The sequence below is a fragment of the Mus caroli genome, unplaced genomic scaffold (genome assembly GCF_978045245.1).
Source record: "Mus caroli unplaced genomic scaffold, Mus_caroli_1 scaffold_3, whole genome shotgun sequence".
In the NCBI taxonomy this organism is placed as follows: Eukaryota; Metazoa; Chordata; class Mammalia; order Rodentia; family Muridae; genus Mus; species Mus caroli.
Genome location: NW_028227258.1, coordinates 51,098,786 through 51,118,892, shown reverse-complemented (window position 1 = coordinate 51,118,892; position 20,107 = coordinate 51,098,786). Strand labels below are relative to the sequence as shown.

General features: G+C 44.2%; 1 protein-coding gene across 2 annotated transcripts in view; it reads right to left on the bottom strand.

Moving 5' to 3' along the window:
• Positions 1-19,076, bottom strand: part of Fndc7 (fibronectin type III domain containing 7) — a 33,262-nt gene extending 14,186 nt beyond the window's left edge. The window contains exons 1-7 of one of the 2 annotated variants that reach the window (XM_021158798.2): positions 19,014-19,076; positions 18,488-18,506; positions 12,748-13,002; positions 11,573-11,833; positions 6,747-7,004; positions 2,257-2,511; positions 677-934 (exon numbers count right to left, since the gene is read on the bottom strand). In XM_021158798.2, coding sequence (XP_021014457.1) covers positions 677-934; positions 2,257-2,511; positions 6,747-7,004; positions 11,573-11,833; positions 12,748-13,002; positions 18,488-18,506; positions 19,014-19,076 — 1,369 coding nt within the window. The remainder of the gene's footprint in view (positions 1-676; positions 935-2,256; positions 2,512-6,746; positions 7,005-11,572; positions 11,834-12,747; positions 13,003-18,487; positions 18,507-19,013) is intronic. The other variant, XM_021158799.2, reaches the window with a different exon arrangement.
• Positions 19,077-20,107: the final 1,031 nt, after the last annotated feature.

The window sequence follows — 20,107 nt, the reverse complement described above, 5'->3', positions numbered from 1 at the left end:
CTGATGGGGGGAAGGACTTAAAAGAGTATCATGACAGAGTGATACAATATATCACGTATGTATGAAATTGTGAAAAATTAAATAATATTCTTTAAAAATAACCTCACAGTTTTTAAGCATACATATCTATTGATCAAATTCACAGAACCTTTTTTCAGAAAACTGTTGATGTTGGCATAGAGCATTAGGTTCCTGCAGATTTGGGCCAACTGGAAAATAAAGCATTTTGAACTTTAAAACCCAAAAGAATAACCAAGACAAACACCTGCACACCTCCTGGTGTGTAGGCAGTCAGTCTCCAGTAGCAAAAAGATCCCGATAGCTGGGGTCAGTAACTGGGCCAAAACCTCCCCCACTCTCCGTGATCTCTTCTGTTACTGTCTTTCCAGTTTCTTTCTTCTCTCCTCTGTCTTGAGTGTGGGCTTACACTCACACATACAGTGGCACAGAGGCCCAAAGCGGGCATCACACCCCTGAAACTGGAGTTACAGGAGGTTGTAAGCTTCCTGATGCAGGCGCTGGCACCTGGACTTACATCCTCTACAGGAATAGTAAGTGAGTAGTAACTGAGCCCTCTCCCCAGCCCCATTTTCAGCCTTACTGAATAGCCATCCTGAGGCACAGAGCAAGAGTGACAACGGAGACATCAGGGAATGACATCATAGCAGTACCTTACCTGTGGTGATAAAGTGGGAAGAGCATGACAGATTGCTGCCTCGGACCTCACTGAAGGAATACACTGTGACATTGTACTTGGTGTCACACTCCAAGGCAGAGAGAGTGCAAGCAGGAGCGGTGTCGTTGCACTCCACAACGCTATACCCAGCTATGGCCTTGGTTTCATAGAGTTCAGCACCACGCACAGGAGACCAGGTAATTTCCACCCTGTCACTGGACACCAACACTGGGCTAATGTCATTAGGACAACACGGAGCTGAAAGCAGAGGGAACCAAGGTCACAGGCACAATGCCACCAGAGCGGGTATCCAGTCTTAACCTCCCCACCCACTGCCCTCCTAAATGACTGCAGGAGGACTGACTGGTCAGCCCCAACCTTGACCTGATTCTCACTGCCCCTGGGGCAAATCCTCAGCACAGTTTCCAAGGGAGCATCAGATCTCTCAGGTCTCCTCCTGACCTGTGCTCTTGAATCTCTATGCCTGGGAGACTTTGGGTCTTTCTTGTAGAGAATCTGATCACTTTTGTCATACTGAGCCTGAGTTCTCAGGTCCTGTCTGTCCACCTAGACACTAAATCAGGTAAGGATGGGGGATGCGTGCATAGAGATGATAACTGTAATCTTGAAGGAGGCCCTAAGGACCCCACTGACCTCTGGTGTCCTTGCCTGCCTACATCCCATTCATTGCTGAACTCCAGCTCTAGGCTGCTCCTGTGCTCTTGAGGCCTCGTTGAGAATCTTTTCTAAACTCCCAAAGCACCAGCTGCTCATCCCCGCCATCCTGGTAAAATTGATCCTAATCCACCCTTAGCACATCTTACAATTATAATATTCTACTAATAATTCATTTCAAGACACCCACTCAACCAGTCTCCAAATATCTAATCTCTCTCTCTCTCTCTCTCTCTCTCTCTCTCTCTCTCTCTCTCTCTCTCTGTGCCAACCACACTATGATTAACACTGATGCCAGAGAGATAAATGGAGCATGATCACTGCCCGGTGTAAGATCCAAGCCTAGAGGAGGACAGTGATAGCTACCAAGATAACAGATGCTGATAATGACATAATAATAGTGTTAATAAAAATATTTACATTCTGCTCCATCACATGCAAAGTCCTTTTCCACCTGTATTGTTAACGTCCCATGTTGTAGTGGCAGACGTGGAGGGAGTAGTAAGGCATACATCATTATCTTATAGCATGACTGACTTAGAGGTTAAGTTGGACTTAATCTCAGGTGTCCTACTCAAAAGCCCTCCACAGTATATAGCATCTTGGCCACTGCCTCTGTCATCCTGGTTCCAAGAAAGGACTGCTCCTGGAGGGACTGTATCCCTTCAGAACCTCAAACAGGCCTGAGGGCTGTGTAGAACTTTGTAGAAGGTTCAGTTTTCCAGAGTTCGGTTGAACAAATGCATTCCCGCCCCTCCCTCCTCTTTCTCTCCTCATCCTTGCATTTTTGTTAGTCTTGTCTCCAAAACTAAATCATCCCTACTCTGGAAAGAACGTGAGGCATGGGAGTTAAGCTATTCTTCATCAAAGAATGACTCCCTTTACCGGCATCAAAGATGACTTACCTGTAGTGTAATTGAATACATCGCCCAGAGGACTCTGCCCTGCCTTGTTATAGGCAAACACACTAATGAAGTACGTGAAGCCACACTCAGACAAGAAGTTGCACTGGGTGAGGGAGGTATTGCAGTGTACCTCCAAGCCATCATCACTCTTCACGAAAGCCACATAATAGTCACCCAGCTCCACATTGGACCAAGCCACAGACAAGTGACCAGGGGGCTCTTCCTGGATCATCACCCTTCCAGGTGCACAAGCAACTAGGAAACAATAAAAAAAAACAAACAAACAAAAAAGAGCAGTCGAATGGCTATCGCAAGAGACTTCTTTTGCATCTTGGCAGCTATCTGAGATGCCAAGACAATGCAAATCAACAACTCTGAGTTCTGTGACAGACTGAATTTGATGCACAACATGCAAAACCATGTACCAGACACATTAGAACATAATTTTATACAAACAAAGATTATGCTAAATACCAGGGAACTACCCCAATTCTTTCATTATAACAAGTGTTATTTGAAATAATAGGCCATCGGAAGTGTTTATTTGTTTGAAATAGGGTCTTATGTATCCAAGGCTTCAGGAGAACTTACTAAAGATCCAAGGAAGACCTTGAACTTCTGATCTTCCTACCCACATTTCTTAGGCGCTTGGATTATAGTCATGTACCGCCACACCAGCTTTTTTATGTGCTACAGGATCAAATCCAGGGCTTTGTGCATGCCAGGCAAACACTTTACCAACCAACCTATATCCCCAGCATATGCCACGAAAATCTGAGAGTCAGCTTAAGTAAGATATGTGATTTTGTCAGGTGTGATGGTTCATGCTTTTAATCCTATAACTTGGGAGGCAGAATCAGGAAGACCTCTGTGAGTTTGAGGCCAACCTGGTTTACATACTGAGCTCTAGGACAGCCAGGGCTACATAAAGAGACTCTGTCTCAGGAAAAAAAAAAGTGTGGATTTCACCTTAATTAGAGATGAAGTCTATTTGATGTGAGCCAAACAGTAAATACCCAGGAGTTATCTTCTTGGAGGTAAAAATATACCCATTATGTTTTCTGCTAACGCTTTCTTTTACTCTCACAATAATTACTATCATTTTACAGTTGAAAAAAATGAAGCCCATAAAAGATAACTGAGTTGCCCCAGCTAATATAACTAGAAAGGTAGGATGTGCTGGTTTGAATATGGCCCAATATGCTCTTATATTTGAATGCTTAGTTGTCAGGGAGTGGCACATTTGAGAAGGATTAGGAGGTGTGGCCTTGTTGGAGGACGTGTGTTACTGTGGATGAACTTTGAGGTTTCAAACACCCGTGCCTGGCCCAGCTCTCTCTCTCTCTCTCTCTCTCTCTCTCTTTCTCTCTCTCTCTCTCTCTCTCGCTTTCTCTCTCGCTCTCTCTCTTGCTCTCTCTCTCTCTCTCTCTCTCTCGCTCTCGCTCTTCCTGTAGCCTGCAGACCTAGATGTAGCTCTCAGGGGTGGCTACCTAAGCCTCTGAAACTGCAAGCAAACCTCCAAGTAAATGTCTTCCTTTTTAAGAGCTGCCATGGTTACGGTGTCTCTTCATAGCAATAGAATAGTGACTAAGACACAGGGGTAACCGAGTCTTTCTGGGAGCTGCGTACAAAGCCTTCATAGAGTGGGGAGTTCTCCTAACTGTCGCCTTCTGTGCACTCAGTGACAGAGCCACATTCTCATGACCATCCCATCTCCAGAGAACATCCTAAACAGATAGCTAAATGCTATATGCGCAGACAAGTAACAAATCAGACATAAGCACAACTCAGTGCAAGCCCAGGAGATACGCTCAGATGTTCTCAAATTTTAATTCATACAATAGATGCTGAACTATCTCTTCCATAGATACGGGTCTCCTTGGCTAATGTGCTTGGCTCTCTGTGTCAAGGCAATACATATTTCTTTTATCTAAGATTAGCATGACTGAAGTCTCCTAAAAGAATGATTTCAAATGAAGGTCACTCATCCAATCCATGAGCTTTCAGAAAACATAGTTCTTTTATTGATAAATCAAGTTTTCTCATGGTCAGTACTGACTGTGTCATGTACACTACAGTGATACCTCGTGGATCAAGAAGGGCAGGAATTAAAAGTTTGAGGGACTCTCTCAGAAGCCCTAACACTGACAACATGGTAAGTATCAACCGGGCAGCTATTGAAGACTCTTCTATCTGGAATCTACTCCCAGAAATCCCAATCTAATTTTCGTGGTAGCATCTGGGTATTTGGGTTTTATGAACATTCCCTAGATGTGCATCCAAATTTTAAAAATGTAGGATGCTCTTTCCAGCATTAAGTAACTGACTCGGAATGATGGTCTCTGAAGTGCGTCTTATCTTTTCCTTCATCCTCAGTCACTCCATCTTCAGAATGGCTTTTACTGCACCTGCTAAACAAACTTGTAAGAAGAAATCTATTCACAGTGTTGGTGACCTTAATTTAATGGGACTCTAAGAAGCTGTGGTCTGAGACTTGGACTACATTTCTTTCCCTTGTGGAGGAGAGGACGCCAGCTTGTTGAGCTCCAGCCCTCTGTTCAGAATTCCTTTTCACCTTGCAGTGACAGAACTCTGACAGTTGAATAGAGTGGACATTGTTACATTGTCTTCATCCCAGAGGATGGCAGTCAGGCAAGCTTGAGCTGAGATCTCAGCTATGCCTCTTATTGTCAGTGTGCACTGGAGCGAATGGCCTCTGCCTCCCTGAGCCTCAGTCAGTTTTTGTATCTAAAAGGAAGACATAAGCTGGACACGGTGGTGCAAGCTTGTAGCATGAGGGGGATGGAAACTGAGGATCAGGAGAGCAAGGCCAGACTCAGCTATAGATGTGAGTTTGCAGCCAGCCCAAGCTTCATTACGCCCTGCCTTAAACAAACAATCAAACAAACAAACAAACAAACAAGAAAAATGAAACAGACAAAAAAACAATTTTAAAAAAGAGAGAGACAGCTCTCAAAATTATCCTAAGAGTTAAGTAATGTAGTTATGGTGCCTGAGATGTCATAGATCCCATTAAATGTTAGTTCCAATTCTCCAGACTCATAAAGGCTTCTAAATGCAGCAGCAAACCTTCACGAATATGTCTACATCTCCCACAGGGGAAAAAATGGGGAAATACTGAGACACACTTAGATCTAGAAATCTCCCATCTTTTACTTGTAAAAACAGCTCCTACCAAGCTTTTGCCATGAAACATGTCAAGAAGAGCCAGTTAGGGACAAGAGAGATGGCTTAATGAGTCCGAGTATTCTCTTTAGCCATGAGGACCCAGGTTCAAAGCCCTAGAACCACATGAAAAGCTGAGTCTGGCTGCATATACATGTGATCCCACCATGGGTGGATGGAGACAGGCAGATCTTCCAGGATCACTGGCCAAACAGGTGTGCTTCTGGTTCAGTGAGAGATGACTGAGTCTTTGTCAAAGCAAGAAGGCAGAGAGGACTGGGGAGAATACCTAATGTCCTGGCCTCTATGGGTGCACACATGGCTGCAGGCATCCTCATGTACCAAATACATATAATACATAAAACACACACACATATGCACACACACATACACACATACACATACACACACACTCTAAGAGGCAGTTAGCTACTTGTACTGCACAGAGCTAGAAATAACAAACTGGATCTTAGAGTTTTCAAAACTTTAAAAATTAAAAGAGCAAGCCAGTTATGGCGATGGACACCTAGGCCGCAGCTGATGGGAGGTCTCTTGAGCCCTGGGATTCAGAACCAGCCTGGACAACTATGTGAGACTTTGTCTCTAGAAGTAAAAACCAAATAACATAGAACAAAGTAAGAGAAAGATGAAAAAGACTTAATAAAAGACCACGCATAGAGGCCACGCTTGCGAATCATCAAAGAAGTGCTGTATGCAGTCTACAATATATGTTTCTATATCCGCACTGTTCAGTCCTCAAAATCCCCAGCTCAATACCTTCATTTAGACCAGGATTAGCTTGTTTTTTCTTTTCTTTTTTTTAAAAAAGTTTTTGTTTATGTGTGTGTGGTATGTGTATGTTCGTGTGTGTGTGTGTCCATGTGTGTGTGTGTGTGTGTGTAATGTGCAGGGGAGGGTACAGCATCATGCATGTGGAGGACAGATACAACTCTTTAGAGTTGGTCTCCTTTCCTCCTTCTACCTTTGTGTAGATTCCTGGATCAAACACAGGCTTTTCTGGCAAACCCCTTTCCCCACTCAGCCATCTTGACAGCCTTTCTTTTCTGTTTTTGAGACAAGTTCTTGCTATATAACCCTGGCTGGCCTCAAACTCATGGCAGACCTCCTGCTTCAGCCTCCTAAATGTTAGTATTATAAATGTGTGCCCAGCTTAGAGCAGGCTATGCCCAGCTGAGACCACTTAACTGCTTCTAGCCTGTTCTAGGGCCTTGCTGGGGATGTCTGGTCCCTATGGCAGCCACTTTGGTCATCGACCCTGCAGGGCTTTCCTTTTTCTCACGTACCAGTCTTCAGGGTTGGTGCAGAGCAGGACTTGCTGGACCCAGCATCGTTATTTGATGAGACAGAAATCTGGTACTCTTTTCCACACTGCAAGGAACTAATGCTACAGGAGCTGAGAGTTGTGCTGCAGCTGCGTTGGGAAGAATCACTCGATGCCACCACAGTGTAGTTGAACGCTCCTTCTGTCGGGGTCCACGAAACAGACGCCTTTAGGGCCCCGCTGTCAAAGAAGACTTGAATGTTGGCAGGGGCACGAGGACCTAGGTTTTTGAGAAACAAGAACCCAAGTAAGATTTGGCTAAGTTACGCTGAAGCAATCAGGAGATAAGAGAACCTAGGAGCTGAATACCATTAAGTTGTTCAAAGCATAAAATGGGACTTAGTGTGTCTGGGGATTGATAGCCTCATGGCCATTGCTGTACAAATTCATGTGTAGCTATGCAACCTCTGCCGTATCATCTAATCTTCTTTTTTTCAATTTTGTAAAAATAGATATATGAGCAGCGTTTAACACATAACTGACACTTAGAAGCATACTTTGAACGCATGAATATACAACCTAAGAAGTGGTGAAGAGTAACATTGAGGAAGCCTGGGTTGGGGGAGTGATTCCAGCACTTGGGATGCTACTGAGGAAGAGACACTGGAAGTTCACAGCTAACCTGTGCTACACAGTGAGACCCTATGTCAAAAAGACGAAGCAACCAAACAAACAAGAATAAAATGAGCATATTCAGGCGAAAGGATGAAAGGGTTGTATGAATGGGCTGTCACATAGTAGATCAAATGTTTTTATTTTTTTCTTCTATTATTGATCCGTGAAGATAAACGTATTGTTTCTTGGACTGGGAAAGCAGCTGGGTGGTACAGTGCTTCCCAAGGCAGGGGTGCGAAAGGTTCAATCCTACCCCCCCCCGGCCCCCCAATTCTATTTTTGACTTCTGGTGACTCTGTGCACAGCTTTAAGTTCTCAACAGTTTCTAGATGTGCAAATGTCCCATTCCAAATCAAGGACTAAGAAAGACTCAAGTCTAAGTCCACAGACGAAGGCAGTCTTTTAGTGTCTCCCAAGGACTTTTCCGTCATTCTTATAAACACGCCTTGATGTCTTCATGGTTAGACCACTTATAAACCTGGAGGACTGAACCAGCCAGGTAGCTCAGTGGGTAAAGACACTTACTGCCAAGCCCAATGACTTGAGTTCAGAACCCACGTGGTGGGAGAGGATTGGTATTGGCCAATTGTCCTCTGGCCTTCACTGTGAATGTCAAGGCGTGAAAACACACAGAGTTTCTACACTGTAGAGTGTAGAAAGCACAGAAAATTACTTTTTTAAAAAACCAGAGGATGCTTATGGAGGATGCACACGCCTCTAATCCTAGGACTAAGGAGGCAGATGCAGGGGAATCTCTGAATCTGAGGCCAGCCTGGTCTACAGAGCAAGTTCTAGAACAATGAAGGCTACAGAGAGAAACCATGTCTCAGACAAACAAACAACAACAACAAATAAAAACTGGAAGACACGTGCTCATGAGCAGAAGTTGCTCTCAGTTCTCCTCAGGGATCTGCAATGACATTTTAGTGGACCTAGAAAACAGTGTGGACAGCTTCCACAGAGCACTTCCTCCACTCATATCTTGGGCACAGAGGAGGCTCTGCCTGAGGAGACCATTTCACGGACACCTGATTCATTTTGTTTGAGGAAGGCACCTTGTTGTATTTCCCTTACAGGCCATCTTGATGGGTCCTTTCCCCCACCACATGGTCTTCTTGTCCCCAAAGGACCCTCAGTTTCTGCCTTAAGCTAGTGTTGGACCAAGGCTGGTAGGAGTTGCCTGCAGTGTCTCTAGGCAAATAATGGAGCCAGATGGTGGTGGCACACAGGACTAAAGAGGCAGAGGCAGGAAAATCCCTGAGCTCAAGGCCAGCCTGGCCTACAGAGCTAGTTCTAGGACAGTCAGGGCTATACAGGGAAACATTGTCTTAACAAACCAAACCAAACCAAACCAAACCAAACCAAACCAAACCAAACCAAACCAAACCAAACCAAACCAAACCAAACAAAAAAAAGACAATCAGCTTTCCAACCAAAGCATAGGAGACTTAGGGGAAAGAGAATATCCGGAGACTGTCTGAGCTGAGCTGGGTGTTCCAGAATGTGGAAGTGCCTAGCATTTTCAGAAAGTGACCTTATTTGGAAATTATTTAAAATGAGATCATTAGAATGGAGCATAATTCAACACGATAGATGTTCTTATAAAGAGAAGAAATTCAGTCATGCATATAGGGGAAACAGCAGGTAAACATGAAAATGGCCACACACATGCCAAGCAGACACATCTGAATATATCTCTCCTCTGTGCTCAGGAGGAAACGATCCTGCCAGGGCTGTTGTTTTAGGCTTAGATGCTACAACTGTGGAACAACAAATTTCCGTTCCTTAAGCCATCCAGCCTGTGAGATTTTCTTACAGCAGCCTTAACAAATTGATACAGAGACTAAATCCAAACTGAATAAAACATGGAGAAACAGAGTGAGGTGTGGTGGTGCTCTGTGGGTGGAGGCAAGGGAAGATCAGGAGTCAAGGCCAACAGATGGAGTTCCAAGGAAGCCGGAAACTGTCTTGAATAAAAACAAACAAAACAGAAAATCATGGAGAAACAAGAGAAAGGGAAGAAAGGGAGCAGGTGGTAACCTCTGTGTCACCTTTGCCTTCACTCCTGGGGAACATCACAGAAAAGAGATCAGGAAGAAGAGAGGGAAAGACATGGGTCTAGGCGAAACAGTGGCTTCTGGACCTGTCAAAATGGCTAAGTGAACTTAAGCAGCCAGGGCTGCTACCCAAGGCCAGCATCGGACTGGGTTAGGCAGCATTCCAGCATGGAGGGGCAAAGGCAGTCAATAGCCCTTGTCACCAAGGAGCTGTTGACAGCTGATGGCTCTTGGGGGAGGGAGAAGCAATTTATTTAAGGGTGGGGCCCCTGGTGGGTCAGCTAAGTGCCAACGGCCCCACACCCAAGAGTAGATGCATAGCATAAATTGGCCTTGATGTTAAGGGGTTGGGAAGCTAGAGAGATGGCTCCCTGATTAAGTGTACTTCTGCTCTTCCAGAAGATGAGGTAGGGAGTGCTGACTCCCAGTATCCACAGGGTCGCTCACCAGGGTCTATAACTTCAGTTTCAGTGGACCTGATACTCTCTTCTGGCCTCTTTGGGCAACAAGCATGCATGCAGTATACAAACATACATGCAGGGGAAAAAAATCTCCATACATTTTAAAAAGAGAGAGCATGAAATTGGGAGTGAGAAGGTGGGTCTGGGAGGAGCTACGGGAAGCATTGGGGGTGGATATCAAAGTGTATAAAATTCTCTAAAACCAATGAAAATATTACTCAAAAAGAAACCTGGTGGTTCTCTTGTTCCCTGCTCTGATGTAGAAGCCCCTTCCTATGCACACTCTGCCCACAACCGTTCTAGCAAAGCTCTTTGTCACACATAACTGTAGTGGCTGAGTTAGGCAGCTTTGGGCAGCGTCCATTCTTTGGGTACAGGGATTGCCTTGTCTCATTTTTTAACTCTCAGCAGCTAAACATTTGTAGGAAGATGTGGTAAGGGAAAGAGAAGGGAAGTGGGAGAGGGGAGGGTAGAGTAAAGGGGAAAGAGGAGGGGAGAGGGGAGGGGACGGGAGAGAAGGGAGGGAAGAGGAGGGGAGGGGAGGGGATGGGCCAGGGCAGGCAAGATACTAAAGGGCCCTGGAAGGCTTGGCACAGATACCCTGACTCACCAAGCCAGTGACTCACCTTAGCATAGCTTGCCATCCGTTCCTCTATGTGAGGATTATACAAGGCAAACCCTCTTTTCTCCGCATTTCTGCCTGGCTCATAGACAATGAGGCTTCCATTCCAAACTTAGAGAAAGTCGAAGAAACTATTTCCAGTTTCTTCCTACATCTCCTGGGTCCTCCCCTAAGAGCTAAAATAGCTAATCTGGTTAAGTTGGTGAAAGCCTAGCATTACCCTTACACACACACACACACACACACACACACACTCACACACACACACACACCCCTTTGCTCCCTCTGATCCTTCAGACTCACTCCAGCAGCTTAGAGTTTAGACTTCCGGTTTTGGTTTTCATGCTTACGAACACCCACCTCCCCCAGCTACGAGTACCCCCATTCTCCTAGGGTGTACGTGAGAGAACACCTCACACTCTCCCAGAGCTGTCCACAGGTACAGAATGGACGGTGGGCAGCCCTACGTCAGCACCTGGCTTCAGGCTCAAGCTCAAGTGTCTGGGAAATGTATATGAAACACAGACTCTCAAGTCAAGCATAGGACCAGCAGGAATTCTTTCAATGGCTGTGTCCCTAGAACAATTCTGGATTCAGGTTGGCACACACGCTCTAAATGTCTGTTGAACAAATACATTCCCGTTTGCCTAGTTTGTTTATTTGTTTAGACTGTTGGCTTGAACACGGAGTGGGGAAATGGGGGTTTAGTGGATCTAGCAAGACCAGGAAGGTACGAGGAAGGATTGGTCAAGCTGGTATGAACCCTTTCCCTCTGTGATCTGGAATGTGCATACTGCAGCAGACCTGGTTCTCAGAGGGGGAAGTATTCTGCTGCTCACCACGCAGTGAGTGTTTGAACTACTGCCGAGGGATAGTCAAGGCCCTATAAATAACTTCATAATACATTGAAATAGCCGTTGCTGGCTGCTCTGTTCTGTGCGCATCACTCCGTTTTGCTCTCCTCTGCTGCGGAGCACAGCCCCCTCATCAATCAAAAATGCGATTGTTCAAGGCTGAGCTGAGAAGCCCTTACTGGTTCTCTGATTGCGGGTGGAGTCATCCCCGGGGATTCCATTGGCATTCCACGCGTAGGCCTTTATAGTGTAGAGAGTCCCGGCATCCAGACTGCTGAAGGTCAGGGAGGTGTTTGTAGTATTCTCTTTCCAAATTCTACCCAAGCCGTTGGCTCGCATAACAGACACGGAGAATCCGATCGCCATGTATACGGCGTCCCAGCTCACAAGGATTGAGTCTGGACTTGGAGAGCTAACCTCCAGAACTGGGGCAGCCAACACTATAAGTAAAAACAAAACGAGAAAGAAAATTTATGTTACAAAAGTCTGTAGAGAATAACTTAAGTTTCTGAGAAATAAATAAACGCAGATTGATTATCCACATTACTCATTTGTAATGGCAGAGTTCAACTTAATAACCGCTAATTGGAGCTGTGGATATAGCTCAATGTTAGAGGCCCTGGGATCCTACAGTAAGACTTTTAGGAAAGCTCCTTAAGTATATATTAATAATAAATGATGAAGAAATGTAGAAATGTAAGCCAGGAGTGGTAGTACACACTTATTATCCCAGCATTCAAGAAGCCGAGGCAGGGGAATTGCTTTGAGTTTAAGGTCAGGTTGGGCTACCCTGTCTCAAAAAATATGAAGAAGGGAGACACCAGTATACACCAGGCAATGCTTTCAACTTGCAGTCAGTAAGAAGTTAGGTAAAATGTTCCTGGAAATGAATAAGGGCAATGATTGTTTATCCTACTTTAGTGTGCAGATAACTTTTGTTTTTTCCAACTCTGAGAGTGAATTTAATGCTGATGGGCAAACCCCAGAACTTTTATTTGTTAACGCATCTGCCATGTGATTAAGGTGCTGCAAAAATCTGTTCTACATGGTCTCCATTTGGCATGGATAAAAATAGAAATTGCTTTTTTTTTCCCCTAGGGATTTAAAGGCATTCTGCTTTTAAAGTTGCCCAGAAATGGGTTTTAAATCCCAAAGCAAATTACTAGGCATTTAAATGTCACTTTCTCCACAAATTGCTGAGTTGCCAAAAAAGAACATTTGGTGGCTTTTGCCTCTGGGACTTGCGTAGTGGAACTCACTTGTGCACAAACCACACCACACGTTTGCAGTGCTGTTAAAAACTCATCTAAGTTGCAAGGCATCTCGTAGACAGCTCAAGCATCCAGCTACCCACCTGTCTTTGCTTGCTTTGGAGATGATGCCTGGCTTCGTCCAGAGGCGCTGATGGATCTGATGGTGATTTGGTACAAGGTTGCAGCCTTCAGGCCTGTCACCGTCCCTGGGGAATTAGCCACTGTGGTCTCAATGATTGTGTTCCCATCTTCAGCTGTGAGCAAGTAACTTGTGGCCCCTGGCACGGTAGTCCACTCTACAGTGATACTATTGCTAATTTTTGAATATGCCTGATCAATAGTTGGTATTTCAGGAGCTGGAAGATATTTTGGAGTTGTATGTTAGCCAGGATATCCTACAAGGATGACATCTTTTGCTACTTCCTCTCTAAACTACACAATCCTGGCGTCTTCCCATGAACATAAGCTTTTGGATCATTTTCCAATATTAAAAAGGAAGCTGGCTGTGGTGGTGCACACTTGTGGTCCAGCTACAGAAGGTGGAGACAAGAGGATCTGAAATTCAAGGCCAGCCTGGGCAACTTAACAAGACTCTGCCTCAAAGTTTAAGATAACAATGATTATGATAACAGTAAGTCTTAGACTGTAGCTCCGTGGTAGAGCACTTGCCTAGCATACATAAGCCCTTGAGCTCAGCAGCCAGTATCACAAAAAGAAAGAAAAGAAGAAAGGGGCTAATGCCAGGGCTTGGAAAGCAAGAGAGTTGCCATCAAATCTGATGACCTGAGTTTGGTCCCCAGGACCCACACATTAGAAAAAGAGAACTGAATCTGAAGTCCTCTAACCTTTACGTGGGTATGTAGCATGTGGGTGCCCATCACACACCTCTACATGGGTATTGTAGCATGCAGGTACACACCACACACACACACACACACACACACACACGTACTCGTGCACATGTTCGATATATGCACGCACTAAATAAATAAATATGTACAACTTAACCAAAAAAAAAAAAAAAAAAAAAAGACTGGGTGGCGGTAGTGGCACACACATTTAATTCCAGCACTTAGGAGGCAGAGACAGGTGGATTTCTGAGTTTGAGGCCAGCCTGGTCTACAAAGTGAGTTCCAGGACAGCCAGGGCTCCACAGATAGACAGACCCTGTCTCACATCTCACAAAAAACAAAACAAAACAAAACAAAACAAAACGACCAAGCAAAAAAAAAAAAAAAAAAAAAAAAAAAAAACAGGAGTAGAAACAGAATAAGAAAGACAGGAAGATAGAACCAGTATTTTCCAAAATCAGCTGGAGCACAATAGTCACTACCCAGCTCTGTGGGCCCTGTGTGCTTTCTAAGATTTTAAATAATAAAGGGCTGGAAAAAACTGTGGGAAAGAGCTCTAAGAAAAGGGAAAGGATAATGGCGTTTTATTCCAGAGGATTCTATGAGTTCCAAGGCTGCTTTGTCAGTGATTTCCCTCCGGCTGCCTTGCTGCCAGCTGGGCCCTCCGTGCCCACCTCTCTCTGTGCCTGTGGTCACTTTCTCATGACACTGCACATTTCCCAAGTGGGATCTAACCTGACAGAGGAGGAAGGAGAACCAAAACCTTTGTTACAGTTGACTCTTAGTGCTTTGTTGCTATCAGAGCAGAACAATGCTTAGGTTCTTCGATATGCAAGAAAATTAACTTTATTCTTCCTTTGTCTTTCAAAACATATGCCTCAGTGTGAGGTTTAGATACTGAAGCCCTTCTGGGGCTGTCTGCAGTTCACAGAGAAAGGGAAATGTTTATGTCATGAGCACACCAGAGAGTCCTCTGCTTCTAAGGTAAAGCATACTGGTCGAGAATCAGATTCACCACTTCAGAAAATCCACGGACGGACACACACACACACACACACACACACACACACACACACACACACACACAGAGTGTCCTGGATCTTGTAGTAGCTCCAAACAGAAGAGATCAATAAATATATGCTGGATTTTTAATTCTGAGGCTGGCTCTCAGCCCTGTAACAAATGCTGAGCACAGTCACTGTATGCCAGATTCAAAGCTGCAGGGCAAGCCAGACATGGTGGTGCATGCTTGTGACCTAGCACTTGGGAGACTGAGGCAGGAGGATCTCAAGTTTGACACCCAAATGAGCTACAGAGATCCCATCTCAAAAACAAACAAACAAACAAACAAACAAACACATACCAAAGGCAGGTATAGAACGTGCATCTGCAATCCCAGGGGGTGGGGGTGGGGGTACTGAAAGGTCAGGCTCAATCAACCACTTAGGGAGTTGGAGAAGACCAGCCTATTTGTAACCCCGTCTCAAAAAACAACCAAAGAAACCCAAACCAATCAGCCAACCAACTTCCCCAAACCAACCAAATAAAGAGATTAAGGGCAAAATTATATATAGGACAAGAAGACAGGATACAAACCAAGTGATTTGCCAGCATCCACTCTTCCTGGCCTCCCCTTAGCCAAATCCCTAGGAACCCAATACAGCCAACCTTCTCTTTCTGTCCCAGTAGTCAAGAGAATTCATGCTGGCAATCTCCCAGAAATAACTAAGCTGCAAAAAATGAACAAAGTCTCCACTGTTCATTGGCCAGATACTTCTGGAACATCATCCAAGAGTATCTTGTCACAGAAAGAAAATCATGCTGATCATATATGCTGGGGAAACCTGTGTGTGTGTTTCTGGGGGAGGGGCGCTGGTGGCCTTTTGCCTGGTAAAGTTAATTCTGCAGGAAGAGCAGATGCCCCTTCAAGCCCCTCAGAACAAAAGGCCCCAGTAGTGTTTCCCTCTCTCACCGCGTATCTCTCATCTGCCAACTCTCCCTCCCCCTCCCCTCCCCGAGTCATTTCCCTGTGGTCTGTGTGTCCTTTCTTCTCCTTTTCTGGTGTCTCTCAACGCCTTCTGTTTCCTCTGTCCCACAGTTTATCTTATCTCCTGTGATGGATAGGCCTGCTCATTGGAATGGACAAACTTCCTGGGAAAATGACCAGATGCAGCCCTAGAAGGCCTGACGCTGCCTGCATTCATGGGAAAGAGCCGAAAGGCCAGAATGCACAGGCTATCTTCTCACCTTCGGCCATGCTGGCTGAGAATGCTCCCTTTTCCCATCGAGCTGAGCTATGGAGGAGTCCTACCTGTATCAGCAGAGTGAAAATTAGGGGCAAAAACAATAGCAAAGAGTTTAGATTCAGAAGTTCTAGGCTTAAGGCATAGCTCTGCCTTTTACTTTTGTGTAAGAGTAAAGTAGGACATTTAAGCATAGGCTTCCTCTAGAAACTTTGCTGTGTGATGGGCAATGTGTACACTTCAGGAATTACTTTGAAATGTGAAATAAATATAATTTAGGATTATTGCAAAGATTAAGTAGAAGTATATGTGAAGGTACTTTGAAAGCCCCCTATCCTCCTCTGTGTGTGTGTGTGTGTTCCAGCTAGTACTGGTGTGGGTACATCTACTAAGGTAAATAAGTACGGATGAGTTTGGAAAAATCAGATCATACAGCGCAGCCGTGGTAGGGTGAAAGTGAAACTCGGTGGCGGCGTGTGCGGTGAACACAGGCGAGAAAGAAAGAGTTTGCCTGATTCACGGTTGGCTCTCAGAAGACTGACTAGTGGCAACCACAAAAGCAAATCAACTGACCCCTCTAGGACAGTTGCGAATACAGTTCCTCACATTGTGGAGAACCCCCCAACGGTAACATTATTCTCGTTGCTACTCCATAACTGTTATTTTGCTACTGTTTTGAATCATGATGTAAATATCTGAGTTTTATGATGGTCTTGGGCAACCCTTGTGAAAGACTGAAAACTGTTGCTCTAAGAGACAAGAAGCAGAATTGCAGTAGTCACAGGAGAATGGTGTGGGCAGAAGCTCCAAATGGGAGAGAGGTTGACTATGTCAGATCCTGGTGAGCAGATGAAAGGATCAAGCTGTTTGCTAATGAGCCTGAGTGCCCAGGCCAGGTGTGGCAGAATGAGACCAGGTAACAGACTTTGGGGGCACTTATTCCATGGGAGGGATGGACTGGTAGGTTGATCTGGTGCTGTGACAGGTATCATCAACAGACCCTCAGGAGACAGGAAGCAAGGTAGCTCCTAAGTGGCTAGGGATCTGGCTCCATTGGTAGAGTGCTTGCCTAGCTTGTACAAAGGCTGCCGTTTTTAAAAAATCACTTTTAAACCAAGCAGCTTCTCAGGTGACTGAGCCAGGATCCCTTGAGTCTGGCAATTCAAAGCCAGGCTGGGCAACATAGGGACTCATCTCAAACAACATAAGTGAAACTAATAAAGATCAGTAGGAATGCGGTTAAACTGTCTTTCACCTAGCTTCCTGGACAATCCCAAAGGACTCTTAAGAAGAGCATAATGAGTTAGAGAGGTGGCTTGACAGTTAAGAGCCCTTGGCTGCTTTGTCAGAGGACCCAGGTTCAGTACCCAGCACTCACGTGGTGGCTCACAGCCATCAGTAACTTCAGTCCCAGGTGTTCCAATGCCCTTTCTGGCTTCCACAGGCACCACAAACACACATAGCACACAGACATACATGCAAACAACACACTCATACACGTAAAATAAACACATTTTTAAAATTTTAGAGAATATTATAATGAGTAAGAATAAATGAAGAAATGATTTTTCAAACCCAACAATATAGGTGTGTGTTGTGGTCCACACCAATTCTTGGAAGACAGAGGCAAGCAAATCTCTGAGCTTGAAGTCAGCCTAGTCTACAGAGTAAGTTCCAGGATGGCCAGGGCTACACAGAAACACCCTATCTGGAAAACAAAACAAAACAAAACAAAACAAAAAACAAAACAGGACAAAATCCCAAAACTAAAAAGCAAAGCCAACTATGTATGGATTTTATGAAAAATTAAAATGCAACCACATATTCAATTTAAAATTTTATAATTCTAATTTCTTTTTATGGTGTTGGCAAAAATAATAAAAGTTGTTCCAAATATAATAATAAAAGTGGGTTGAATCACTATGAGAATTTATCTCGAAGACAGTTGATTTTGCAGATAATCTAAAACCTATTTAACATAAATTCCTGTCTTGGAGACTTAGATTTCCAGATGTATGAGGTAGGAAAAGTTTCTAGAAAAATTATTGTGGCCTCCAGTCCAATTATTCAAGAAAAAAAAAAGAGGTGTTTGAACTTTCTTTAAAATAAGGAAATGCCTTTTCAATTCTGAATCCTTATATTCCTGTGTAGATCTCAGTACATACATTTTTTTTATTTTGGGGGGGCAGATTTTCCTGCAGCCCAGGTTTGCCCCTGAATCTCTATGCATCCATCTTGAACATCTGACCCTCTTGCCTCCAAGTGCTGGGATTACAGGTGTGCACCCCCACACCTGGAACAAAGGTTCTGTTCTTCGTAGAGGACCTTCTTGAAAGTGTAATTAAATAAGACATTTCTAGGTTTTTTTTTTTTCCTTATTAGAAGACATTAGGTCCCAAAAGATGAGTAGGAAAGTTGGATAAGCAAGATTCTCGAAGTGAGATTTTATTTGTTTGGCTGGAATAATAGTCATTGTGTTAGTTTGTCCACAGCTACCTGGATGAAACCGTGGCACTGTAAAATAATGCTCGTGATCCCTCCTAAGGACTTGCATTTAAAATATGACCCAGTTGGTTTGTTCTACCAAGTATGGTCTCCCCTACACCGTTTACAGCATCCAGCATGCACGCTCAGAGACTAGTCATACCTGCCCTCTAAGATGGTCTATATACCAGACCGCCCATGAGTCAACGGCACAAGAAGGGAATCAAAAAGAAGAAAAAAAAATGCATCTCATCAATTATTACCTGTTTTAGATGAAATAACCTGTAAAGGAAAATATAGAAAGATAAGAATAAGGAAAGCCAGCATTTGGGGAAATGAAACAAACTCATCAACCAGAACATGGTCTTCCTGTGCACCGTGTGAGTCATTTCCCCATGCACATCATGCTTTTCTGTTCCACTCATTTCCAAAATGAGTCTCAATTCTATCATAAGGCAGTGCTGGAAAGGACTTAGAGGTGAGGGCAGATCACGTTACTACTACACCCCCGCCCCCCTACCCCCAATCTCTGTATTCAACTAAGTCAGAGGCTGTTGACAGATCACCTGCCCCCAGGAGTCTTTGGTCTTCAAACACAATGATAATCTTGTCTCCTTTCTGTAGACTATCACTTACATTTCAAACACACTAATGTACCACCTTAGTATGATTTAAGGGAATTTCTAGGTATAGCTCCCTGCTCCTCAGCTCTTCGTAAAGAAAACAAGGTAACATATGGGTATGTTTTCTCCCCAAAATAGTTGCGGGTAATTGAAAAGGTAGACTCACCATTTTCAGACAGAGGAGAGTGAATCTAATCAAAGACAAACGCTTCTCAGGTCTTCCAGCCATCTTGTTAGCCGCAGCCTTCGTGCAGCACAAAAACACAGCGGTGAGTCCTATTTGGCTCCCAGAAGCTCAGCACTGAAAGCTGTAGAGTGAAGTGGCTGCAAAGCTGGAAATAAACTCTGGAAGTTGCCTCTCCTTTGGAGAGCACCAGCGCTCACCTGTAACTAGGGGCACTGGGGACTGGCAGGGACAGGTACTGCAAAGACTGAAAAGAAAAAAAAAAGAAAAGAATCTGGGAGAGCCATGCCAAGCAGGCCAAAGCAGCTCCTGTAACCTTGGTTTCAAGGAAGTATGTACAATGCTCTCCCTTTTAATAAATTCTACTCCAGGTATAGTCATGCTTGGGAGGCACAGGTAGGCAGATCTCTTAGTTCAAGGCTGACCTGGTCAACATTGTGAGTTCCAGAACAGTCAGAACCCTGCCTCAAACAAAGAAACAAACAAGAAAATAAAACAAAAACAAAAAACAAAGTTTACAAAAACCAAAGAGAAAATTATTGATATGGTAGAGTGATTTTAAACTCAGGAATTCCCATGAGTCTTATTTTTTGTTTTGCATCTTTAGTTGATTGCATATTAGTTAGACTTTGTGTGTATTAGCTGGCCTTTTGCCATTGTAGCCAAAAGACTTGACAGAAATAATTTAAGAGAGGGAGGTTAATTTTGGCTCATGGTCTTAGAGGAGGTCATTTTAGCTCTATTCCCTGAAGAACAGTATGATATCCTCAATGACTTGGTGAATTTGAGGCCAGCCTGAACAATATGAGATACTGTATTAACAAACAAACAAACAAACAAACAAACAAAACAAACAAAAAGGACTTGGGATTGGACAGATGGTTCAGTAGTTAAGAGTGCTGGCTGCTCTTGCAAAGGACCCAGGTTCAATTCCCAGCACCACATGGCACTCAAAACCATCCATAACTCCAGTTTCAGGGTATTTTATGCCCTCTTTTGACCTCTGTAGGCACCAGGCACACACATTTTGTACAGATACACATGCAGGCAAAACACCCATGTATATAATATAAAAT